This window comes from Coptis chinensis, chromosome 1, assembly GCF_015680905.1.
Source record: "Coptis chinensis isolate HL-2020 chromosome 1, ASM1568090v1, whole genome shotgun sequence".
NCBI lineage: Eukaryota > Viridiplantae > Streptophyta > Magnoliopsida > Ranunculales > Ranunculaceae > Coptis > Coptis chinensis.
In genome coordinates, this window is record NC_141456.1 from 84600824 (window position 1) to 84621386 (window position 20563).

The 20563-nt window shown below is 36.8% G+C and overlaps 1 protein-coding gene across 1 annotated transcript; it reads left to right on the forward strand.

The window, feature by feature from the left end:
* The first annotated feature begins 272 nt into the window (after positions 1–272).
* On the forward strand, positions 273–20247 carry YAK1 (YAK1-like protein 1). Its single transcript, XM_086607938.1, has 18 exons — positions 273–985; positions 2493–2692; positions 4334–4487; positions 4604–4713; positions 8181–8250; positions 8391–8473; positions 8560–8638; positions 8767–8807; positions 9480–9602; positions 11292–11439; positions 11670–11784; positions 11879–11961; positions 12059–12133; positions 15304–15378; positions 15540–16363; positions 19049–19222; positions 19487–19785; positions 19973–20247. The coding sequence occupies exons 1-18, from the start codon at positions 785–787 to the stop codon at positions 20035–20037; spliced, it is 2919 nt and encodes a 972-aa protein (XP_086464064.1). The 5' UTR covers positions 273–784; the 3' UTR covers positions 20038–20247.
* Positions 20248–20563: the final 316 nt, after the last annotated feature.

Genomic DNA, 20563 nt, shown 5'->3' on the forward strand with positions numbered 1-20563 from the left:
TGGAGTGCGTGGAAGAGGGAGAAGAAGATCAGGGCAAGTCCTCTTTTGAAACAAACTGCAGAAAATGGGTAGAGAAAAAAGAATATGAGGTCCTAATTTGGAAGAGGCTAATAAAGTAATTACGCATGATTCAACACAAGGGTAAAATAGTATTAACACTAGAGGGGAAGATAGGAAATTCACATTTGTTTAATGACATTAGCAAGTGGGTCGGATAGGACGACATGGAATTGTAGGGCCTACAGATGTACACAAGGGCTTTGAGTAAGGATGACTCAAAATACAAGTTGTGTAATATCTAAAAATGTAGTTGCCCCAGTGGCACTCCTAACTAAACCCAAATTCTTTTAATTTTTTGTTATTTAACCTAACCCTAGTTAGTAATCAACAAAAACTATGTAAAACAGAAAAAGGCGAGCTGCTGCTGGACCAAAGAAAGAATCTCTCTTTCTCTCTCATCAGAAGACAAAGGCGGACAACTTTCTTCATTTCTTCTTCTTCTTCTCCCAATTCCGTCTTGTCTTCAATTTTGGATGCAATCTGAATTCCCTATCCTATTATCAAACTTTTTATTCTTATCTACTAAATATGGGAATTCTCCAATTGGGCTACTATTATTATCGTTTAGTGTTATAATGATGTTGATTCTGTTAGTCATGATGGAATTCAAATCATCTGGATCATGATCTCGGGTGTAAATTTCTTCATCAACTGTTGTACTATTAGTATTATTGACGGTGATGTTGTTACTGGTGAATTTTAATTATAATAATAATAATTAGTTATGGATGATCCTGGGACTAGTAGTATTTTGGGTAATAAAGAGGATGACCCTGGAATTGGGAAGAATTTGGGATGGAAGCCAAGTCTGAAATCAGCTTTCGGTTTGTATACTAAAATTAATAATAATAATAATATTCAACCTTCATCGTCAATTGGAGCTGCTCAGAAGTCTAGCATTCTACATGTTGTTGTCAGAAGACCGGTGAGTTTCTTATTTTTATTTTTTATTTTAAATATTTTGTGAGCTTTACATTGTTAATTCTTGCATTGAACTAGAAAGCTTTGTTTTTTTTTTTGTTTTTGTTTTGGCATTATCTGCATTTTAGTTTCATGGTAATTTACGGTGTAGAATCTGTTAACATTAAGAAGAGTCTTCTTTTTGGACCAGAAAACTTCATCTGATGAGTTAGCCACCTCATTAGTGAACAGTATATAGAGTTGTAGTTTTTGAATTCTAATAGTTTCAGAAGGTTTCTACTACGCGAGGAAAATTGTTTTTCAGTGTTTTGAGAAGGATTCTGAGATTATCTATGTAAGGACTTAAGGAGCTCTTCATTATTCTTGATCAAAATTTATGAAGTTGTTCTCAAACTTATCTCCTTCAAGTTCTATTGAACTATTCTATAGCTAACGATATGTCAATAAGAAGGGGTTTAGAATATACCAAATATACTTCGGTTCATTTTGCATATTGATAATTGTACGCTTAGGGTTGGAGCAACTAAGCTCCAATACATGTTAGGCATAGAGAGATAATTCCACATCCTAATTACTTTTTAATTGGAGAAAGAAAGTGAACAGTAACTGTTCTTCACTCTAACCCATTGTGCCCTTTGATCATATAGAAAATTACCACATAGCCATCAACACTATACCATATCTTGAGACTTGATTCCATGCTCCCTACCTCTCTATAATTATGTAGTAACTCTTCTTAAAGTTTTATTATGTTTTATAAGAATTGTTATTATGCGGAAGTCAGCTATGATGTAGCGCTCAGCATTTTTCATGTTGTGATTTGCATTGCGATTTTCTTTATTTTTGTTGCTTACTTTAGTTGGCAATGTTCAACTTTTTACTGCTTATCATTGTGATCAATGCGATTGCTATTATATCGAATGAGAAGAGGGCAGGACATTGAGTTACATTTCATCAATTCAAGTGGCTCATTTCAAACAAGTAAATTAGAATATATTTCTTTGATGTAAAAATGAAGGCATAGTTCCATCATGTAACCAATATTAGAAGGATGAACTGTGTAAGAATGCCTTTGTTTTTAAAAGTAAAAACATGCCCCTGGCTAGCAGGTGAGCTGGCAAGACCCTTGGAGGTTGTTCCTAGAGATCTTTAGTCGAGCTTTAGTCCCTACCAACAAAACATCGGGTGGGGAGGGTTTTGTTGGTAGGAATTTTGGAAACAATGAAACATGCACCCAAAAAAGAAACAATAACAAAATGCCCATTGTTAGTAACAAGTCAGACCAGTGGATGCTTGGCTAGGATTTGAAATTCTGTGCCCAATTCCTCTTATGTTCTATTTGCAATAAAATTTATTTACGTGTATAAACAATTGAGGAAGAAAGGGAAATCCCTTTGTTGCCGTGTAACGATAAGAGCTACTTGCACTACTAGATTGCACCGTTTAATAGCCTTGTAATTTGTTCAAGTAGGACGGGCCCTGTGCTGACCACCAATTTTCACCTCTTGCAGCTGGCTGTAAGACTTACTAAAGATATAGTGGAAATTTACCAGACATGTAATCCTGCTTTCAAGTATTCTGAAGCATTGAATCCAAAGCGTTTCCTTACTAGCCCGTCAGCTGGAGTTCTGAATGATGGTCATGATAATGCGAACTCGGATCTTATCTTGGCTGTGAATTATGTTTTGGTCAATGGAGAATCACAGAGAAGGTTTGTAATAGGATAAAAATATTTAATGAAGTTCTGTGTGTGTGTGTTTATATATGTGTACATGTGTGTGTGTTTGTAGATATCCCTACTAATTGCAGGGTGATTATACTGATCTATCTTATTGTGTTCCCCTTACATATGTTGAGAGGTATCCTCTTACAATATTACTCATGAAAACAACTTTTTTTATTGGCAAAATGGGTCTATATATATATGTATGATCATAATATCAATACAAGTACAAGAGGATGGGGTATCCCACAGAAATACAACAAGAGGGAACTACAAAACTAAAAGAAATACAAGAAGAGTACTCGTAAAAACATCTCAGGTGTGTTTTTACATGGGAAACCCATTTTTCATTTAAAAAATCTTATGAAATAGGAAACATGCATGGAAGATCTTGTGAAATGCAGGTCACTTATGTGGGATTGGGTGTCGTATTTACCGATTTGCAGGGGATTAAAATTGGATGATCTTCTATTTAGATGGGATGCTGTGATTGAGGATTAGCCTTTTTGTATGCTTGTACCTTTTGTAGTGTGAACCTCTCACACTACATCACTATTATATTGCTACAATCCTTGCAAGATGCAAACCAACTTATCAAATGCATTGGAGGAGCTATGAAAATATGAAGCTGTCATCATTACGTTGAAACATAGAAAAAAATTGCTAAACACATTCGTTGTTAAATATAAGTGATGAAAGAATGATGGGTGATGAGGTGATAGTTAAACTCTTTCGTAACGATCCTTGCCTTTTGACATAAAACCCCTTTTGTTTGCCCCTTTTGTTTGGGCCTGAATATCTAAGATTTATCTAAGACATCAAATATCTGGAGAAAACCAATCCCGAAGGACATTGAATTTTGGAGATGAAATGGTGTTTGAAAATGATTTCAAAACTCTTTGATCAACACTATAATTTGATACAATTCATCATATAAGACGAAACTCCACAGTTGATTAATTGATGCATTATTTAAATTCTAAATTTAAAACACTAGAACTGCTTGTACAAACTATTAGCACCATTATGTGATGTAGTGGCTCTTATCCAGTGGCCTTCTGGTCAAAACTTGGGAAGTTGGGCCAGGTCTTAGGTTCGATTTCCACCTTCACTGGGGGTAAAATGGTTATTTAAGTGATATTTAAGGGTTATGGGGTTCAAAATTCTAACTATCCAAAGAAAAAAAAGGCTCTTATCCAAAGTTAATAACACTATGTGTTAGGCGTAATAACATTTGTGCATCTGTTATCGTTGTGACTGTTTTACTGCAATAATTTTATGTCAATTTTACTCAATCAATTTGCTTTTGTGTTTCCATATGAGAACTAGAGTCATGTATGTTCTTTTGAGATGCAAACTCCTCCACTCTTAGATTGTTTACTTGAGTGAAACAATCTTAGTGTATGGCAACCTTTCTGGTATGAGGCCATATCACTGTATGATAAATACTATAATAATTTATCAGTATTGTCTGAAACATAATAAATCAATGGAACAGCAAGGCACAGTATTTTCTTGTTTTTGTGCTTGACGGAAGTATGCCATCCAATATAGTTGGGCATATGTTGCAAAAAACTTGAAATTTCCCTTTTTAACTTGTGAATAATTTTGTTCTTTTGCACGTGGAAGGTACATTGTCAAAGATCTTCTAGGTCACGGAACATTTGGGCAGGTAGCTAAGTGCTTGATTTCAGAAACTAGCAGTTATGTTGCGGTTAAGATTATTAAAAATCAACCTGCGTACTACCAGCAGGCACTGGTTGAAGTCTCCATCCTTGCAACGGTAACTTCCACTCTCTTAATGTTGTCAATATGACCATTCAAGGGAAAGAAAGTTTTTAATCTGGAATTTTCTTGTACATGTCTAGAGGAGCTTTATGTGATTATTGATTTTTGCAGTTGAATAAGAAGTTTGATCCTGAGGATAAGCACCATATAGTCCGCATCCTTGATTACTTTGTATTCCAACGTCATTTGTGCATATCCTTTGAACTGCTCGACACAAATTTGTGAGTTATTCTATAGTATTTGATTGATATACTTGATGTATAGAAATTGCTAAACCAGTTTTGTTGGTGAGTTGTTATGCGATTCACATAGATCACGTGTTGGGCACATAATGCATTATAAAGTCTTTTGATTTTTATTTCTATTTCATGGAGATTTCCTTCTTAGGAAATATAATATATATATGCGAGTAAAGGGATGGATAAGGTCTTTGGGTAAAAACGTGGTTGGATGACTAATAATGGTGCAGAAGGTGAAACGCCAAGCACCCATACCATTTGTAAAGATCCACGTCATCCGAATACATCGATATGGTTCCCACTTAACAACTGCGGAAATCCGGCAATGTGGGTTCCATACCCCGACGGGACTTTCCACTAGGTCACCCATCATGACACTGCTCCCGCCCTTAGTCACACAAAGCGTGGTCCACCACCCCTTTCGCTCCCATTCTACATCCGCGGTTTGAGAGCAAAACTGTCATGAAACTGCACTCTGTTTTCAATCCACGCTTAGTGATTTTGTTGCAAAATCGTGTTTGAATTTCCTTTATTACAGCTGGTTCAAATTACAAAGTTATGTGTAGATTATTGAACCAATGAACCTGCAAAGCTCTGAGTTGAATTTGTGGCTTAAATGAGAAAAACAATAACATAACTACATTGTTGCTAGGTTGTAAACTAAGATAGATCTACCAGAGTACCAGTAAAGACTAAAAAGTCGAGCCTTAACAAAGTTGTTGATGCTGCAATCTGCTTCGGAATCATTTGATCAATTGAAATCAAAGACAATTTGTGTGAGATGAGTTATTTTATAGGTTTTCTTTAGTTATGTAGGATATTATGTAAGGGTGTCTAGGTACTTGCACTAGTGGTTTAGGTCTTTGGTATTATAATATATAGAAAGTGTTGTAATGGTTAGGTTATCGTTGTTTATTGAATAATAAAAACCTTTTCATGGTGTCGGAGCAGGTAACAATGTAGACAAAATGGATGAATTGTTTCCGGTGGCAGTGGTCTCCTTTTTGCATTGTTGCCGGAGTTGTCTGTGTATATATTGCTTCCGTTGAAATGGGCTTGGTCCTTGTACCCGCAAGATTGTAGTTTTCGATTGCTGGTTTTTCAATTAATTGTTAATCGTAGCATCGACTTGTCTCCCCTTTCTCTGTTCTTTAGTCGTTTTTTTTCTCCTTTGGTCTCAAATTTGCACATGTTCCGCACTAAAGGTAACTTTGATTGTTCGTTGGTTACATCTTTTGCACAAATTTGGCGGGTTCTCTGTTTGTCCATACTTGTTCTGCACTTCGCTTGTTTATAATGTGTTTCGAACTTGATTAATTGTTATGAAGAATGGGGTGAATGAGTTATGTTTAGCATTTAATGAATTTTGGCTGGTGGTGTGAAGTGGTTTAATGCAGGCTGTCTTTTGATTGTTTGGGTTGAAGGTGGATTACATTAGGCCATCAAGGTGGTTGATCTAAGTTCTAAGGGACCTAGTAGTGCTTATGACCTTGTGCTTGGGGCATGCAGTACTATTGTTTGTTGATCATTGTAGGAGGTTGTTTGCACGGTGGTTTGTGGGCATGAAAACCACTTGTTGTATGGTTAATTGGGGCCTTTGAATGGAAGTGGCTATGGTGCATGGTGTTGTATCAAACTTTCTGTTCGTTTTTGGTTTGCTAAGATTGTCGATGGTGGATGCTTTGGAGGGATGGAGTTCTGAACTTGGGTTGTGCATAGACTTACATTTAGTTGAATTTTTAGGAAGTTCAAATCTGTTATGAGGTGTCACTTGGTATAGGAAGTGAGTTGAAAATTTACAGCTTTGAATTGTTTGATAAAATGTTTGGTTGAAGTTCCTTCCTGTTATGCATAGGTTAGTTTGGGTGCTGGCTTGTTCAAGCTGAGCGTTACAAATGTATTTGGCAGTTGGTTGTGATATAGTAGTCAGTAGTATATATTGCAATGGCAAGGTAGAAATAGTAGTATTGACTTTGGCAATGGCAGTGACTATAGCGTCGATTGGTGCTAACTGTTGATAAGTAATGGTGACCAATGCTGGGTTTTGAATATGTGCTTGTTCAAGTTGAGTATTCATATGCTCAACTTGAGTGGTGGAGATGGTGATGGAATTAGCATTGGTAGCACATGGAATCGGTTTGCCATTATGGCATTGGCACTGGTATTCAGTAATGGTAGATCGTTTGTTTGCATTGGTTGGTTTGGTATGTGAAGCGTTAACATTGTGGCAATGGATTGTGTCTATATATGGATTGCATCTTCTTCTCATTGCAGCCGGTACTTAGTGTACGACATTTGGATTGCAACTGGTATGTGTGTACGACATTCTCTTGTTTGCATCCACTAGAGTGTTGGGCATCTGGATTGGCATCTTCTTCTATATGAAACTGGTACTTGATGTACGGCCTTTGTCTCTTCCCCCTTCATACAGTCGGTATTTGATAACTCTTCGTTGCACAATGGTATCGTTTGACTTTGAAAACCACATTGCAGTATGGAGGCTTCATAGTTGCAAGGAATGGACATCTTCACTTGTTACGTGATTGGCAAACTCTTGATACTACTCATCATGAGTTTGAGTGGGAGTGTTAGATATATAGGATATTGAGTAAGGGTATCTAGGTACTTGCACTAGTGGTTTAGGTCTGGTATTAGAATATACAGAAAGTGTTGTAATAGTTAGGTTATCGTTGTTTATTGAATAATAGAAACCTTTCCAGTTTTAAAAGAAACCCTAGATTGAAATTGTTAATGCATATTGTGTCCGTGTGTTCGGCACGGTTGTCTGTGTCTCCGTGTTACCAATCACAAAAAAAGAAAAAGAAAGAGAAGAACCCTAGTTTGTCTCCTTTCATGATTGTCGAAGGGATGTCTTCGTCAACATTGTTGGATCTTGCCCCTGTGCTTCAGCTAGTGATTTTTCTACTCGTATTACCTCCATCGATGAGGATGTTCACAAATGTTTATTGAAAGCATATGCCTTCTATAAGCTCATGCCAGTAAAAAGTGGCGCCATATTTTTTTTCCAGTGGGTGATGTGATTATGGCTCATTAGAGAAAAAGGAACATCAACAAGGAAAAGCAAGCAAGCTTAATATGCACCATTTTCCCTTCGTCAAATGTATTGGTCCCAATGCGTATACACTTCAGACATGTCCAATCGCACTGAAATGATTTTTGATGTTACCTCTACTACTATCAGGCAGGTAACTTGTAGCCATTATTAAATAGGATGAATGCCCCAAGTTATATTTGGTTTAAGAATAAAATTTCGGATTTTTGCTCAGTTGCTTGTGAGGTTATGGATTTCAAACCTAGTTCTCAGTTTTTAGTGCAAATGTAGAAGACCTCTGTTTCCACATCTCAATTTGTCCCAAGTTGTCATTAGTAAGTCACTGCTTTTAAATATTTTGGTCTTTGCTGACCGATACGGTGATTTGGTCCTTCAGGTATGAGCTCATAAAGTTGAACCAGTTTAGAGGGTTATCAATGAACATTGTCCAACTCTTTTCAAAACAGGTGACTTCTGTTTGATTTGCTCCTATTGAATGTCTTATTTTTATGTTGCTTATCTCTTTGTGGTTGGTATTGTTTTCCAAGTGAATGCTGTTCGTCTTTTGTTCCTTATGATGTTCAATTTTTTTATATGCAATCCCCAGATCTTGAGTGCTTTGATTCTTATGAAGGATGCTAGTATAATCCATTGTGATCTCAAGCCAGAGAACATTCTTTTATGCACGAGGTTAGTTATTTATTTAACCACTTGACATTCCAAGTTGTATAAACCTCTTCTTGTGAACTACAAATTAAGTATCCTTTCAATGACAGTGTGAAGCCAGCAGCTATTAAAGTTATTGATTTCGGATCAGCTTGTATGGAGGATCGAACTGTTTACTCTTATATCCAGGTTTTCACTTCATATCCACTTTTTAACTTTTTATATCACAGTGGTCATTGTAAATATTAACGTTCTGATTGAATCAAAGAAACACCAGTTATCTTAGAGTTAACTCCAATTATTCTTCTATGCTGCAGAGCCGTTATTACAGGTCTCCAGAAGTTCTTCTTGGGTACCAGTATCCTAATAAAGGAAATGACGAGCCACCTGACTCTGAAAGCATATTTTATTTATCTATTTGCTGTTTATTAATTTGGGGGAGGGGGATTAGTTGTTTCCTTGGTCATCTGAGGAGGACAATTGGTGTAGCAGAAGCGAATGAAAAGAACCTTGACTAACCCAATGAATGGTTTAAGCCTTGAAACAAGAAAGTCTAAACTAAGACAAACTAGAACAAAGTGTAATGCAAGACAAAATAAACTACTTCCTGAGATGAAATTTTTCTAGAAGTAGAACAACCTATGGGAACATCTCTTAATAGCGCATCAGGTGATATTTCGCTAGAAGTATAACCTACTTCCTGAGATGTAAACTACTTCCTAAAGTGAAATAGATACCTTTCCTAGTATGAACATCTCAAAAATAGATACGACACTAGAAGTGGAAGTTATGAACAACAAACTACCTTCTTGATACTGCATCAGATGCTATTTCACGTAGATTTCTTGTTTTGTTTTTTTTTCATGAGTCACGTGTTATGAGTGGGTCATACTCATATCAGATTGCGAATTTGCAACCATGGTGTTATTTTGTGAATGTGTGCTTTGTGTTTATAGTGTTTCCTTATTCATTGCATTTCAGTCCTGTTTTTAAGATGTTGTTCTAGTTTTGTCCTTGACACATCTTCCAGGTATAGTACAGCTATTGATATGTGGTCATTTGGGTGCATCATTGCCGAGTTGTTCTTGGGGCTTCCACTTTTTCCAGGATCATCAGAGTTTGATCTTCTTAGGCGGATGCTAAAAATACTTGGGTATTTTTCATATTCTCATAGTATATGCTGAGTTCTCTTCACAATATAGAACATATGACATGATAGGCACTTGGCAGATTAGGATAGTATTACAAATGCTTGTCCTTTTTTTTGTGGGTTTGATGATATTAGTAGGCATACAGCAGGCATTTTGTTTGTTTGTGATGTGTAATGTGTTGCTTTGTTTGGGTCATATCTGAGATGTTGTTGATCATGATTTATTAACATAATATCAGGTACTGTTTCCCCCCTTATTTGTTGTAGGATCTATATTGTTTATATGACCAGTAACTAATCATTCTATGGCAATCTTTTTGACATATATGGTTGATGATTATGTCACCTGTTTATAGGTATAAAGATGGAGAAAGAAATAAAATTTTAATCTGCATCCAAGAAGCTAGCATATTTGAACCTTCAAAATTAGTCTATCGTAATTATTTGGAAGAGAGATTCAAGTGCAATAGTAAAGCTTATGAGAATGTCGGTAATTACTGTGAACTAGTGGGTTAAATGTATAATCAACGTCCTTAGGTTTTGTTTTGAAGACATGTCTTTTGATTGATCCTACCAAACACTTGGTTTTTTATCTTGACTGTTCATTCAAATTGATCCTACAGCTAACTCATTGTCTTCCTCCTCTAGCTAAAGCATTTGCACTCTATGTTTATTCCTTCAATAACATTTTTAAATTTGGCAAAGGAATGGGTGGTCTACTGAGCTTGAGAACCTAGCTATGAGATCAAATACGTGGCAAATTAAGAAATAATCTCACATGACAAATTAAAAAAAGTCGTTAAAAACTCGATACCATTATCAGTGAGGTACCAGTAACAAGGAGATATAAGTCGTATACCATTTTAACCACAAAAGAAATGATGTTAGTGTGGAAATTTAATGGAACAATTGAGTATGGAACATTTGGGTAGTTTTCTAAAACACAGAAATTTTATTAGTGTTCTCCCACCACTGTATTTAAACAAATTAGTACCCCCGACTTTAAAATCACAAGAATTGGTAATGGTAACATCAAGGGGATGGTTTATGCCGTTGGATTAAGGTGATAGGATGGGGACTTAGGAACTCAAGTGGGCATTAGGAAGTCCCCCTTTGGTCTTAGGAAGTCAAGTTGGTATTTGGGTAATTTTTAGTTCCAGAAGGGTACTTAGGACATTTCACATTACTCAAACACTAAAATCACAGTCAAACCTTGTTGACTTGGTCGTGCTGTGAGTCGGGGAGGGGGATGAGGTCTAAAAGACGAAGAACTGTGGGTGGGGATTCATTTTGGCAAACTTAGTTGGGGGGAGGGGATTTCATGGTGTTGTGGTGGAATGGGATGATTATGTAATGAAATATATGTGTTGAAAACTTGTTTTCCAATGTATGGACTTCGTTTATTACATTTTTGTCTACCAACATTGCATTTAGCACCATATTTTTTATTATTTTTGGTCATTGTTAAATAAGTGTGGTCTAGGAAACCTTTTGGCACGGGAACCGTGGATTTTTGGGTCTTTCTTCTTCTTTAATATTCCTTCATTTTCTTTTGCTTAGTTTGTCACTCATTTGGATCTCAGTTTTCATATTTTCTATGCAAGGTTTTAACTATTCTCTTCAAGTTATACCATAAGTAAGTTCTACTGCTGAAGACATGGTTATCTGATGTATGCCTTTGTCATTGTTTAGAGGACAGCCTCCTGATCATGTACTAAAGGATGCAAAAAACACAAGTAAGTTCTTTAAACGTGTTGGGAGTACCCATTGCTTTGAGAACAATGAAGCCTCCACAGGTGGAAGTTCTTACCAAGCATTAACCGAAGAGGAATATGAAGCTGTAAGTGTTATATTTTGTTTCCTTAACATGGGAGAAAGAAAAATGAAAACCATATATGTTGCTTTTGAAGTTTTTTTGTTTTTTGATTTGACACATAATATTAATTGAAGTACATTCATTTGCTATAAGCTTAATTTATGTTTTCCAAAATAGCAAATTACCTAAATATGTAATTTATTTTATTTTGCATTCCTTTTTTGATTATTTTCTGGCTGTGGGTTACCATCCAGAGGGAGCTGAAAAAACCGTTAATAGGAAAAGAATATTTCAATCATATGAAGCTCGAAGAAATCATTACAAGCTACCCTCCTCGGAAGAACTTATCCGAAGAAGAACTTGTTAGAGGTTTGCAACTTTCTTTGAATCTGTATTGTGGAGTAAATGAGTAATCATCTTTATGAATAATTGAAAAATCTTTCTTGTTGTATTGATGACACAGAATACCAAAACCGAACAGCAATGCATGATTTTTTGAGGGGCCTTTTCCACTTTGATCCAGCAAAACGGTGGTCTCCTTTACAGGTTTACAAATGGATCAGCTCTTTTTTGTCTCTGTTGGTGTCTGCTGTTTTGAAATTGAAGCATCTAATATTCTGATATAAATTCTTATGTTTCACAGGCCTCAAGACATCCTTTTGTGACAGGGGAACCATTTGTATGCCCGTATAAACCTCTTGCAGAGACCCCTCGGATGGTGAGTATACACCCTGAACATATTGAATTTTTCCCTAGCGCCCAATATTAAATCTAACAGAAAGTCTCATTATATTGTGAAACGCTTCGTATCCTTCCAAGCATGCACCGCTGCTACCTGACTGCATTAAATCCACTTATACTTTATTTTTGGTCTTGCATGTGCGACTTTAGCTGTGTCTTATAGAGAACTCCGAATTTGGCACTAAGGACTTCTGTATTTCTTTTAAAGATGGCAAATGATGGTCCCGTAATGACCATGATATGAATTTGAAACTGAATTCCCAAAGCCTACGTTGATTTTAGGGTTCGACAACCTTGTTCCTCACGAAGAACACTCACACTTACACAAGAATTCACACAAAGAAACCCTTTCTCTAAACTCAAATTTTATTATTCATCACTATGGACAAAGGCCTACAGCTCAATTTATAACTCTCTACAACTTTGAAAAATAGAAACCTATTCTAAAAAACAATTCTAATGGAAATAAATACATGAAATTCGTATTAATAAATACCCTGAAAATAGAAATAGCGTAGAACACCCAAAAACACTAATTATACTCAATTCCTAAAAATTCCATAAAATACTAATATTAATAACAACTAATTTGGGATGATCTCGGGGTTGTAAACCCTAAGATACATCAACTATCCCCCAGTTTGAATAAACGTTCGTCCTCAAACTTAAGGCGTCACATGCACATGCTTCGAGTTCCTTCTTGATCTTTGAATCATCTGCCTGGTGTTGTAGTAAAATCAACCTTGAATTTTGTTCAATTGGGCACACTGATCAACATCACCTGTACCAAATATATGTAAGAACCAGAATCACATCCTCCATCAAGAAAAAGCACATTAAAAGATGTGATAAATCCAAAGAATACAGTTTAAGGCCGACCCCCTTGTCTTCTAGCTTCTTCCTTGAAATCATTGTCTGAGATGCTAATTCTAGCTCTTCCCTTGATAACAAAACCGAAATTTAGCAAGAGAATACTCCCTGCAGTACCATCAAAAACTGTATTCTTTATGCGGTTTATTATATTCCACGCCTATGTCACACAGCATGTTCTTCTGAACTAAAAGGCGACCATATCACACTAAACACTAGCCACATAATGCCCAATCGAGAAAACAACAATTTACTTGCATTTCCAATCTCAGTTTTTCATCAAAAATTCTAGAAGAAATCAGATTCATGTTGATTCCTAATATCCCTTACGAATCACAAAGGTACATATTGTCCACCAATGGAGGAAGTCTATTGGAAGCTTTAATTCATGAGTCCGATCTTTTTACCAATTTTCCAACCAACTATTGTCAAGCATTCCAATCATAATTTCTCAAGAACAGAGAAATCTGACACATTTCTTCCGCTATAAATTTCAAAACACATATTTTCCATCAGGAGAATAAATTGATTGCCAAAAGCCAATCTTTGTACAATTTTGCCACTTCTTTTGTTCCAAAATTGACGGGTGGGTGCAAACGATTGAAAAGAAAAAATAATGTCTAGAAGATGGGAATGTATATTGTTTATTTTTATGTGTTTGCCCTGTTTGGGTTATAACTAAATGCGGTGCTGGTGGCTGATGTGGACAATGGCAGAAGAAGACCAACACAAGTTGGATATTTTTTCTGGAGTTTCACGCTGTGCTACAACTTCTAGAAGTCAGAGGTCCCAAGTGAAATCTGCCTCTCTACCCCTTGATATTTTTAAGAGTTAAAACTTATTACATTTCAATAATAAGTTGTAACTCCTATAAAGTAGAGACTTGAGAGCTGTTCAGTTAAAATTGGTGTTTGCCGATCAATTTCTACGTTGATTACAGTCTTCGGTTTGATTCCCATCTTCACTGAGGAAAAGTAAATTCTAGGGATTAGGAAACATAGTTCTAAAATGTAACTACCAAATGAAATTTTGTTGTGACAATCTTCTCTTCTTATTTCTCCCCGCACCCCCTCCCCCCCCCCCAAATATATTTCCCTTAACTTTCTGCTGTCCTTGCTTATTGTTTATGCTTCTTTTTTCTCCCCTTCTCTCTTCTTTTCTCTGTTCTACACTCTAGTTTTCTTTCTTTGGTCTCCTTCTTCCCTTTATTTCTCTTCTCTTCTATAACCCATTGTTTGTTTTTCTTTGGTTTGCCTTTTTCTTTTGTTCCTAACCTGTTTCTGTGAGCAACCATGAATTTCAAATTTTGAAATTAACAGAAAAATAATTGTTTTTCTTCCCCCCAGAATTTTTGTAGTAGATGCCTTCCTGTGTATTCTTTTTTCAAAATTTAATTATATAGGTGAATGTGGCTTTGTATGTTCTTATTTGAAGGTTTGTAAGCAGTAAGCCAAAGGCTTTTGCTTAGTACCTTCATCACTGAAGTACTTGTGTTGTTAACTTATTTTGCTAATGTGATTATGTTAGTGTTTTGTTGGTATATGTTACTTGAATTTATAAGATATATATGAAAATGTTAGTTTTTGTGTTAGATTAATCCGGTTGACCGACTAATCCCTAATTGCCCGTAGCTCGATTATTTCCAAAAGAAAAAGATCTTTAACTCCGTAGCTTGAGAGAAGAAAATGATATTAAACTCTGGACATCAGTGATAAAACTTTTTTTCGTATTTAATGCTGGAACATAAAACGGCTATCGGAAGTTGCGTTAGTGAGACGGCCTTAAACCAATGCGCTACATAGCCTAAAAGTAACAAAGTTTCGTATCTTTGAATACCTTTATTTTTTTTTAAAGAAACAAATAATAATAATAATAATAATAAATGTATGCAGTGCACAAGTTTAGTCTCACATTTGTGGGCTTTGTAGGTCACATGATTACTTTTTGTTTATGTTTATTCCTTTAGATCTCAGACTTCAAGCTACTGTAGAAAATGATCAAAGAGGAGTTTGTACTGGAGGATTTCATATTAATACAGGTTGAGGTCTTCCATAACCTCTAATTACTTCAAAAAATAAAATGATAAATGATAAATGATAAAAATTGTGGGTTTAGAACCCTAGATTGGATCAGCAAACAGTTGCTTTATATTAAAATGTTAAATGATCGTGGACTTGTGGTTGACACTTAGATTTAGCCATTTAGAGCATGTCCATTAATATTTTGTGGTGGATCAACCAGTTAACTGTGGTGTACTTAAATTTATGTTTCATGTAGCCTGTTGCTCAAAATGTTAAGGTGGACCACCACCCCGGCGGAGGTCACTGGTTTGCGGCTGGCCTCTCCCCTCAGGTATCCTTACTCTACTGGCCATGCTACTATCACTTATTCAGAAGTTATTGATTTTCCCATCATATGTGAAGTTTATTCCTTTTCGGTCTTGACTTTCTCTGTATAATATTTATTTAATGTTGTTGTTGTTGTTGTTTTTTTTTTTTTTTTTCAATTTTTAGGTTTTAGGCATGAACAGAGGTGCACCGTACAATAGTCCGCATTTCCAGATGGTCCCATACTCTCATGCAGGTAGTTATGGAAGCTTAGGAAGTCATGGTAGCTATACAGATGGTGCTGGTCTTGGAAGCAGTTACGGAAGCTATGGGGATGATAATTGTATGTATGCATATTATTCACCGGTTGGTCCATCTGGCTTAAACATCCATGCTCAGGGTGGAATATCAATCCTTGGAGCGAGTCCTGATGCTAGGCGAAGGACAACACAATTTTCTCATGGAAATGGACTTGGTGTCAGTCCATCTGCAGGAAATTTGGGACCGATGTCCCTTGGTGTGAGTCCCTCACAATTTACTCCTCCAAACTCCCATATTCAGGTATCTGCAGGATCTCCCGGAAAGTATGGCCCAACCTCTCCGGCAAGAGGAACTGGTGTGCATGGATCACCATTAGGCAAAGGTGCTGCTGTTAGCCAATTTAATAAAAGAAGAAATTGGGGATATCCAGGAACTGCCTCTGTGCAACCTCATGAGAATTCATCGTCTCCACAGAGGCAAGTGCAACTCTATGATGGTGGCAGCTGTAGTTATCCTGAGGGAAATTCTCATGGACATAGTTGTTCTCCCCGCAATGTGCAATCAACATCTACTGCGCCAAGCTGGAGGCCGCAAAGAGGAGCCATTAGATCCACAACAGGGTCATCTTCTAGTAAACAATCCTTTGTTCCTAGCTCAACCATGCCAGTATCTTTGGCTTCAGATTCTACTTTTGACAAGTCTGAAAGTAGTTCACTGCCTGATCCTGGAGATTGGGATCCCAATTATAGGTAAGTCTTGGAAATTTCTAAAACTACAATCTTAATATTCATGGTGTATGTGTTGAATTTTCTGTATATCATTCCGTACTACCTGTGTCAGTATGTTGGTAATGCATTTCAAGCCTTGAGCATCAGTTTATGGTTATATACTTTCTCTATCCACTGTTCAAGGGGTCCACGGGGAGATGAGCTGTTGTTTGATTTTTTGACATCATCCTCGCCAAAAATCAGTTATGTTTTGACATTTTGGACCTTGTCAAAAGAGCTGGCATATGTTTCCTTTCGTGGCAGTCTACTTCATAATTTAGTTGTCACTTTAATGTTAAATATACCAAAGCAAGCTGAATTTTTGTACCAAAAGTAAGCATCAATAGTCTCCATCTGAATCCCGCGAAAGAGTGTCAAAATGACATCATACCTTTTCTTTCTTTCTAATTTGTCTTATTGTATTGATCTGGCTTTCTTTTGTCGGGGAAGGAAGAAGGTTCAATATCATGAATCAAAGGATGGCATAGAGGTATCTAGTTCTTGATAGTGTTTATGTAATGTGACTATCATTCAACACATTTTATTTTCCTTGATTAAACAGTGTGGAGACATTTGGTGTAAAAAGATGCTTAGATACACATTATATTGTATTGATGATTCCACATTGAACCATTACGAAATTAAGGGCTAGATCTTCTGTAAGTTGAGGATCAACATCTCCAAGAGCATAATTGGAGGCACTGATAGAGCAGCTCGACTTGCTAGTGCATTGGGGGTGTTCTTCCGGTACTATCCGTCGTTGACGCATTGTATCTCCGTTTACCTTTAGGAGCTGGATATAGATCCAAATCCATTTGGGACCCATCGTGAGATTTGAGCGTAAGCTACCTTCTTGGAAAGGGATGTACCTTTCAAGAGGTTGTAGGGAGGTTGTTATTAAGATTTATGTAGCTTGTCTTCCGATTTATTTTATGTCCTTGTTTCATGCTCCTGAGTGTGTTACTAAGCGAGTTGATAACATTGTGAGGGACTCTTTGTGGGGTGATTCTGACGTGGTCCACAATTATTGCCTAATTTGTTGGAAAGACTGTGTATGCCTAAAGATCGTGGTGGTCCTGGACATAAAAAATTCCCACTCAATGAACCACTCTCTAGCAAGTGGTTGTGAAGGTTTTGAGTTGAGCGTGAGAGACCGTGGAGGAGAATCATTTTTTTCTAGGCATGGGTTGAATACTTGAATCTTGGGGGGTTGGAAAAGTCGAGATGTCATTCCCTATAGTTGTGGGGTTTGGAAGGAGATTATGGGGGAAAGTGGTTGACTTCAAGAAAAGTATTTCCTTCAAAATCCAAAGGAGATAGAGTTACGTTTTATGGGGATGACTGGAATGGGGATAGATTTTGTACCATGTATTGATCTCAGGCATGCTTTCAATGATTAAGAGTTTGATGATTTAGCTACCTTGTTGGTGAGATAGGAACTGCACATATTCTTAATCTGCAAGATGATCAACAGGTTTGGGTCCATGATGCCAAAGGTGATTTTGCTGTCGGATCCTGGTATAATGTGATTCTTATTTCCCTCCCTAATAAACCCCCAGGTTTACTTCATCCTCTCTCTTTTTTAAAAATATTTAGAGGATTAGGCAGACCTCAACCTGTATTGGTTGAATTCCTAAGTTCCTCTCTAGTCCTCTTCTATGATAGCATTAAGCCTAAGGTCAAGAAGAGGAATGAAATGATACAGATTTCCTCCTAGACAACCTTAGGAAAAGAGAATGATCATTGTCAAACTTTTGTATCTTTTGTTATGCATCTGGGGAATCGGATGCCTCATATTCTTATTAATTCTTCCTTCTCCTATGCCATTTGGTGTTATATCCTTTGCTCAGCTGGTACACCGTCCTAAGTTGGTGTTGTGATCTCTTGTTAATGTGGTTCAATCTATGGTCACCTACACGGAATAAGAGGAAGATGTGGAGCATTACCTTGTGGCATTTGGCTGGAGCATAACTGGATACATTTTGAGGCGAAGGGATCATAACATTCAGCAAATGATTCTTGATATTAAAGGATGAGTAGGATTGCTTTGCCTTTGGTGTAAGAGGAGGAAGGAATTCAAGGAGATACCATTTGGGGTTTCTGCATTTGCTTGGGCTTGTGTATGTGGATGGTGTCTTGTCTTGTGTATTTTCTTTTGTTGTTTTTTTCTTTGTTAGTAGGAAAGCTCATCCTACATTGTGCTTTCCACTTTTTCTAACATTATCATCCATCACTATTGCATCTATTTTGGTTTTTTAAAGTTTAATAATGGAGGGAAGGAAGCATGATGCTTGGGTAAATTAGGTGGTACATATTTTTTGTTGGTTTCAAGTTACATAATTTTGTTGCAGTAATTTTTTGAGTTGGATGCATTGGTGTAGCTTGGATTTGCTATTCGTTGTTCTAGTTATTTGACTAGAGATAATCGGATCTTAATTTAACTATTTTGCTTATCTCTTCAACTATTACTCAACGTATTCATTGTTTTTAGCTCTATTAAAAGGTGACTCTTGGTTAGCATGTATGTATAGTGCATACGAATTCCCCTTCTGTTTGAACTCTGATGGACTTGCCTTGATACTTTTTTGGGAGGACCTGTTAAACTCCAATGTGTTTTGATAACTGCAATTTGCTTTGGGTTATGTGCTGACTATTTTTTGTATCTAGTGATGAACTTCTTTTGGAAGAAGACGGTTCTGATATGATTGCAATGACGTCTGAATTCACACATGGGATACAGCTTAATCATGCTTTTAGTTCTTCAATTCCAACCGTGGGTGTTGGAAGGCACAACCGTACAAGTTACCAGGCACAAACAAATTCACATGTGCCCAACCAAAGGTTAGTCGTCATTCATTTTTCCTTATCTTATAGAGATTTCTTTAATTTGAGTCAGTCGGGAGATTATTAGGCAGGAAACTTTATGACTATTGTTTGTTCCAAATCTTGCATGCCTACACAGCAATTGTTGTTGGATAGAAATGTATTAAAATTGTAATGTTACACACTTAACTGTTGTTGTCCTTGGTGAGTTCTGGAATATGTAGTAGATTTTTTTGTTATAATGGAGATTGGTTTAGCATTCTTTCTTTTTTAATAATTCAGATCAAATGGATCGCTTCACTCGGGCTCACATGTCGAGGTTGGCAGTCCTCCCTCAAATCACGATATGTATTCTGGTTATGCTCATCCCATGTCGAAGGCGCCACATTTTGTGCCTCATTTTCCACCAAATTCTCCAAGCCGCTTTGCGCAGCCACCCGTTCAACGTTCCAACGCTGGGCAACCATCATTTTCTCGTAGTGAGTGGAATTATCCAAAGGTTCAGCCCCCTCTGCCCAACCGCAACGCTGTGGGTCCTCGTTCTCCCAGAAGTAATACATTCACCAACGGCTCTTCTTGGGGTACTTACTTTAACATGATGTGATTTGACTATGATTTAAGAGTTTGTTTTTATTTTTATTTTTTTTGTCTGTCTCTCTTCAGTTCAACCTTAAGGTACAAAGTCCTACTTTGTATCTCTGGGTATTTATGGGACTTGAAGAGAAGAAGTACCTGTACTTTTGTAAGATAACCTGCTCTGTATTGTAGGAAGAAGGGGCGGACATGCCATCACCCCCAGTCCACCAATGGCCCATACAAGAAAGGAGTACTAAGGGATCGTCTGCTCCCGAAGATCAGTTCAGCTACAGTTAGACGGATTGACTATTCATATTTTGTTGAGGAATCTGTACGGAATGATGTATTTGCCTTCTGAACTTTTTCAATTGTTGGACCATGCTGATACTTGATCCACAGGAAATGTCCTGGATCATGTTAATCCATGTTCTTTCATAATTATAATCTAAATTATTTCATTTGTCTTCTTCGAATTGTGTATGGCCTCTCTCTCTCTCTTTCTTTTTTCTAGCAATCTAACCTCTGCTGAGATATTTTGCAGCCGGACCGATTATTGTAAGGTGAAATTCCTCTGATGTTTTGCAGATATTTAGTACCTTCAGCTCTGGCGGCTGAACTCAAAGTCTATCCTAGTTTCTGTTGGCTGCTTAAATAATTATCATTATTTGTAGTGAGTAAAGTTCGATGAAATTGCATTGTCTGGCTTTTATGCGGAAGAGTATTTGAGCCCAAATGTAATGTTCTTTATGGGCAGTAAACGTTTTTATTATAGTTTTCGCGAGA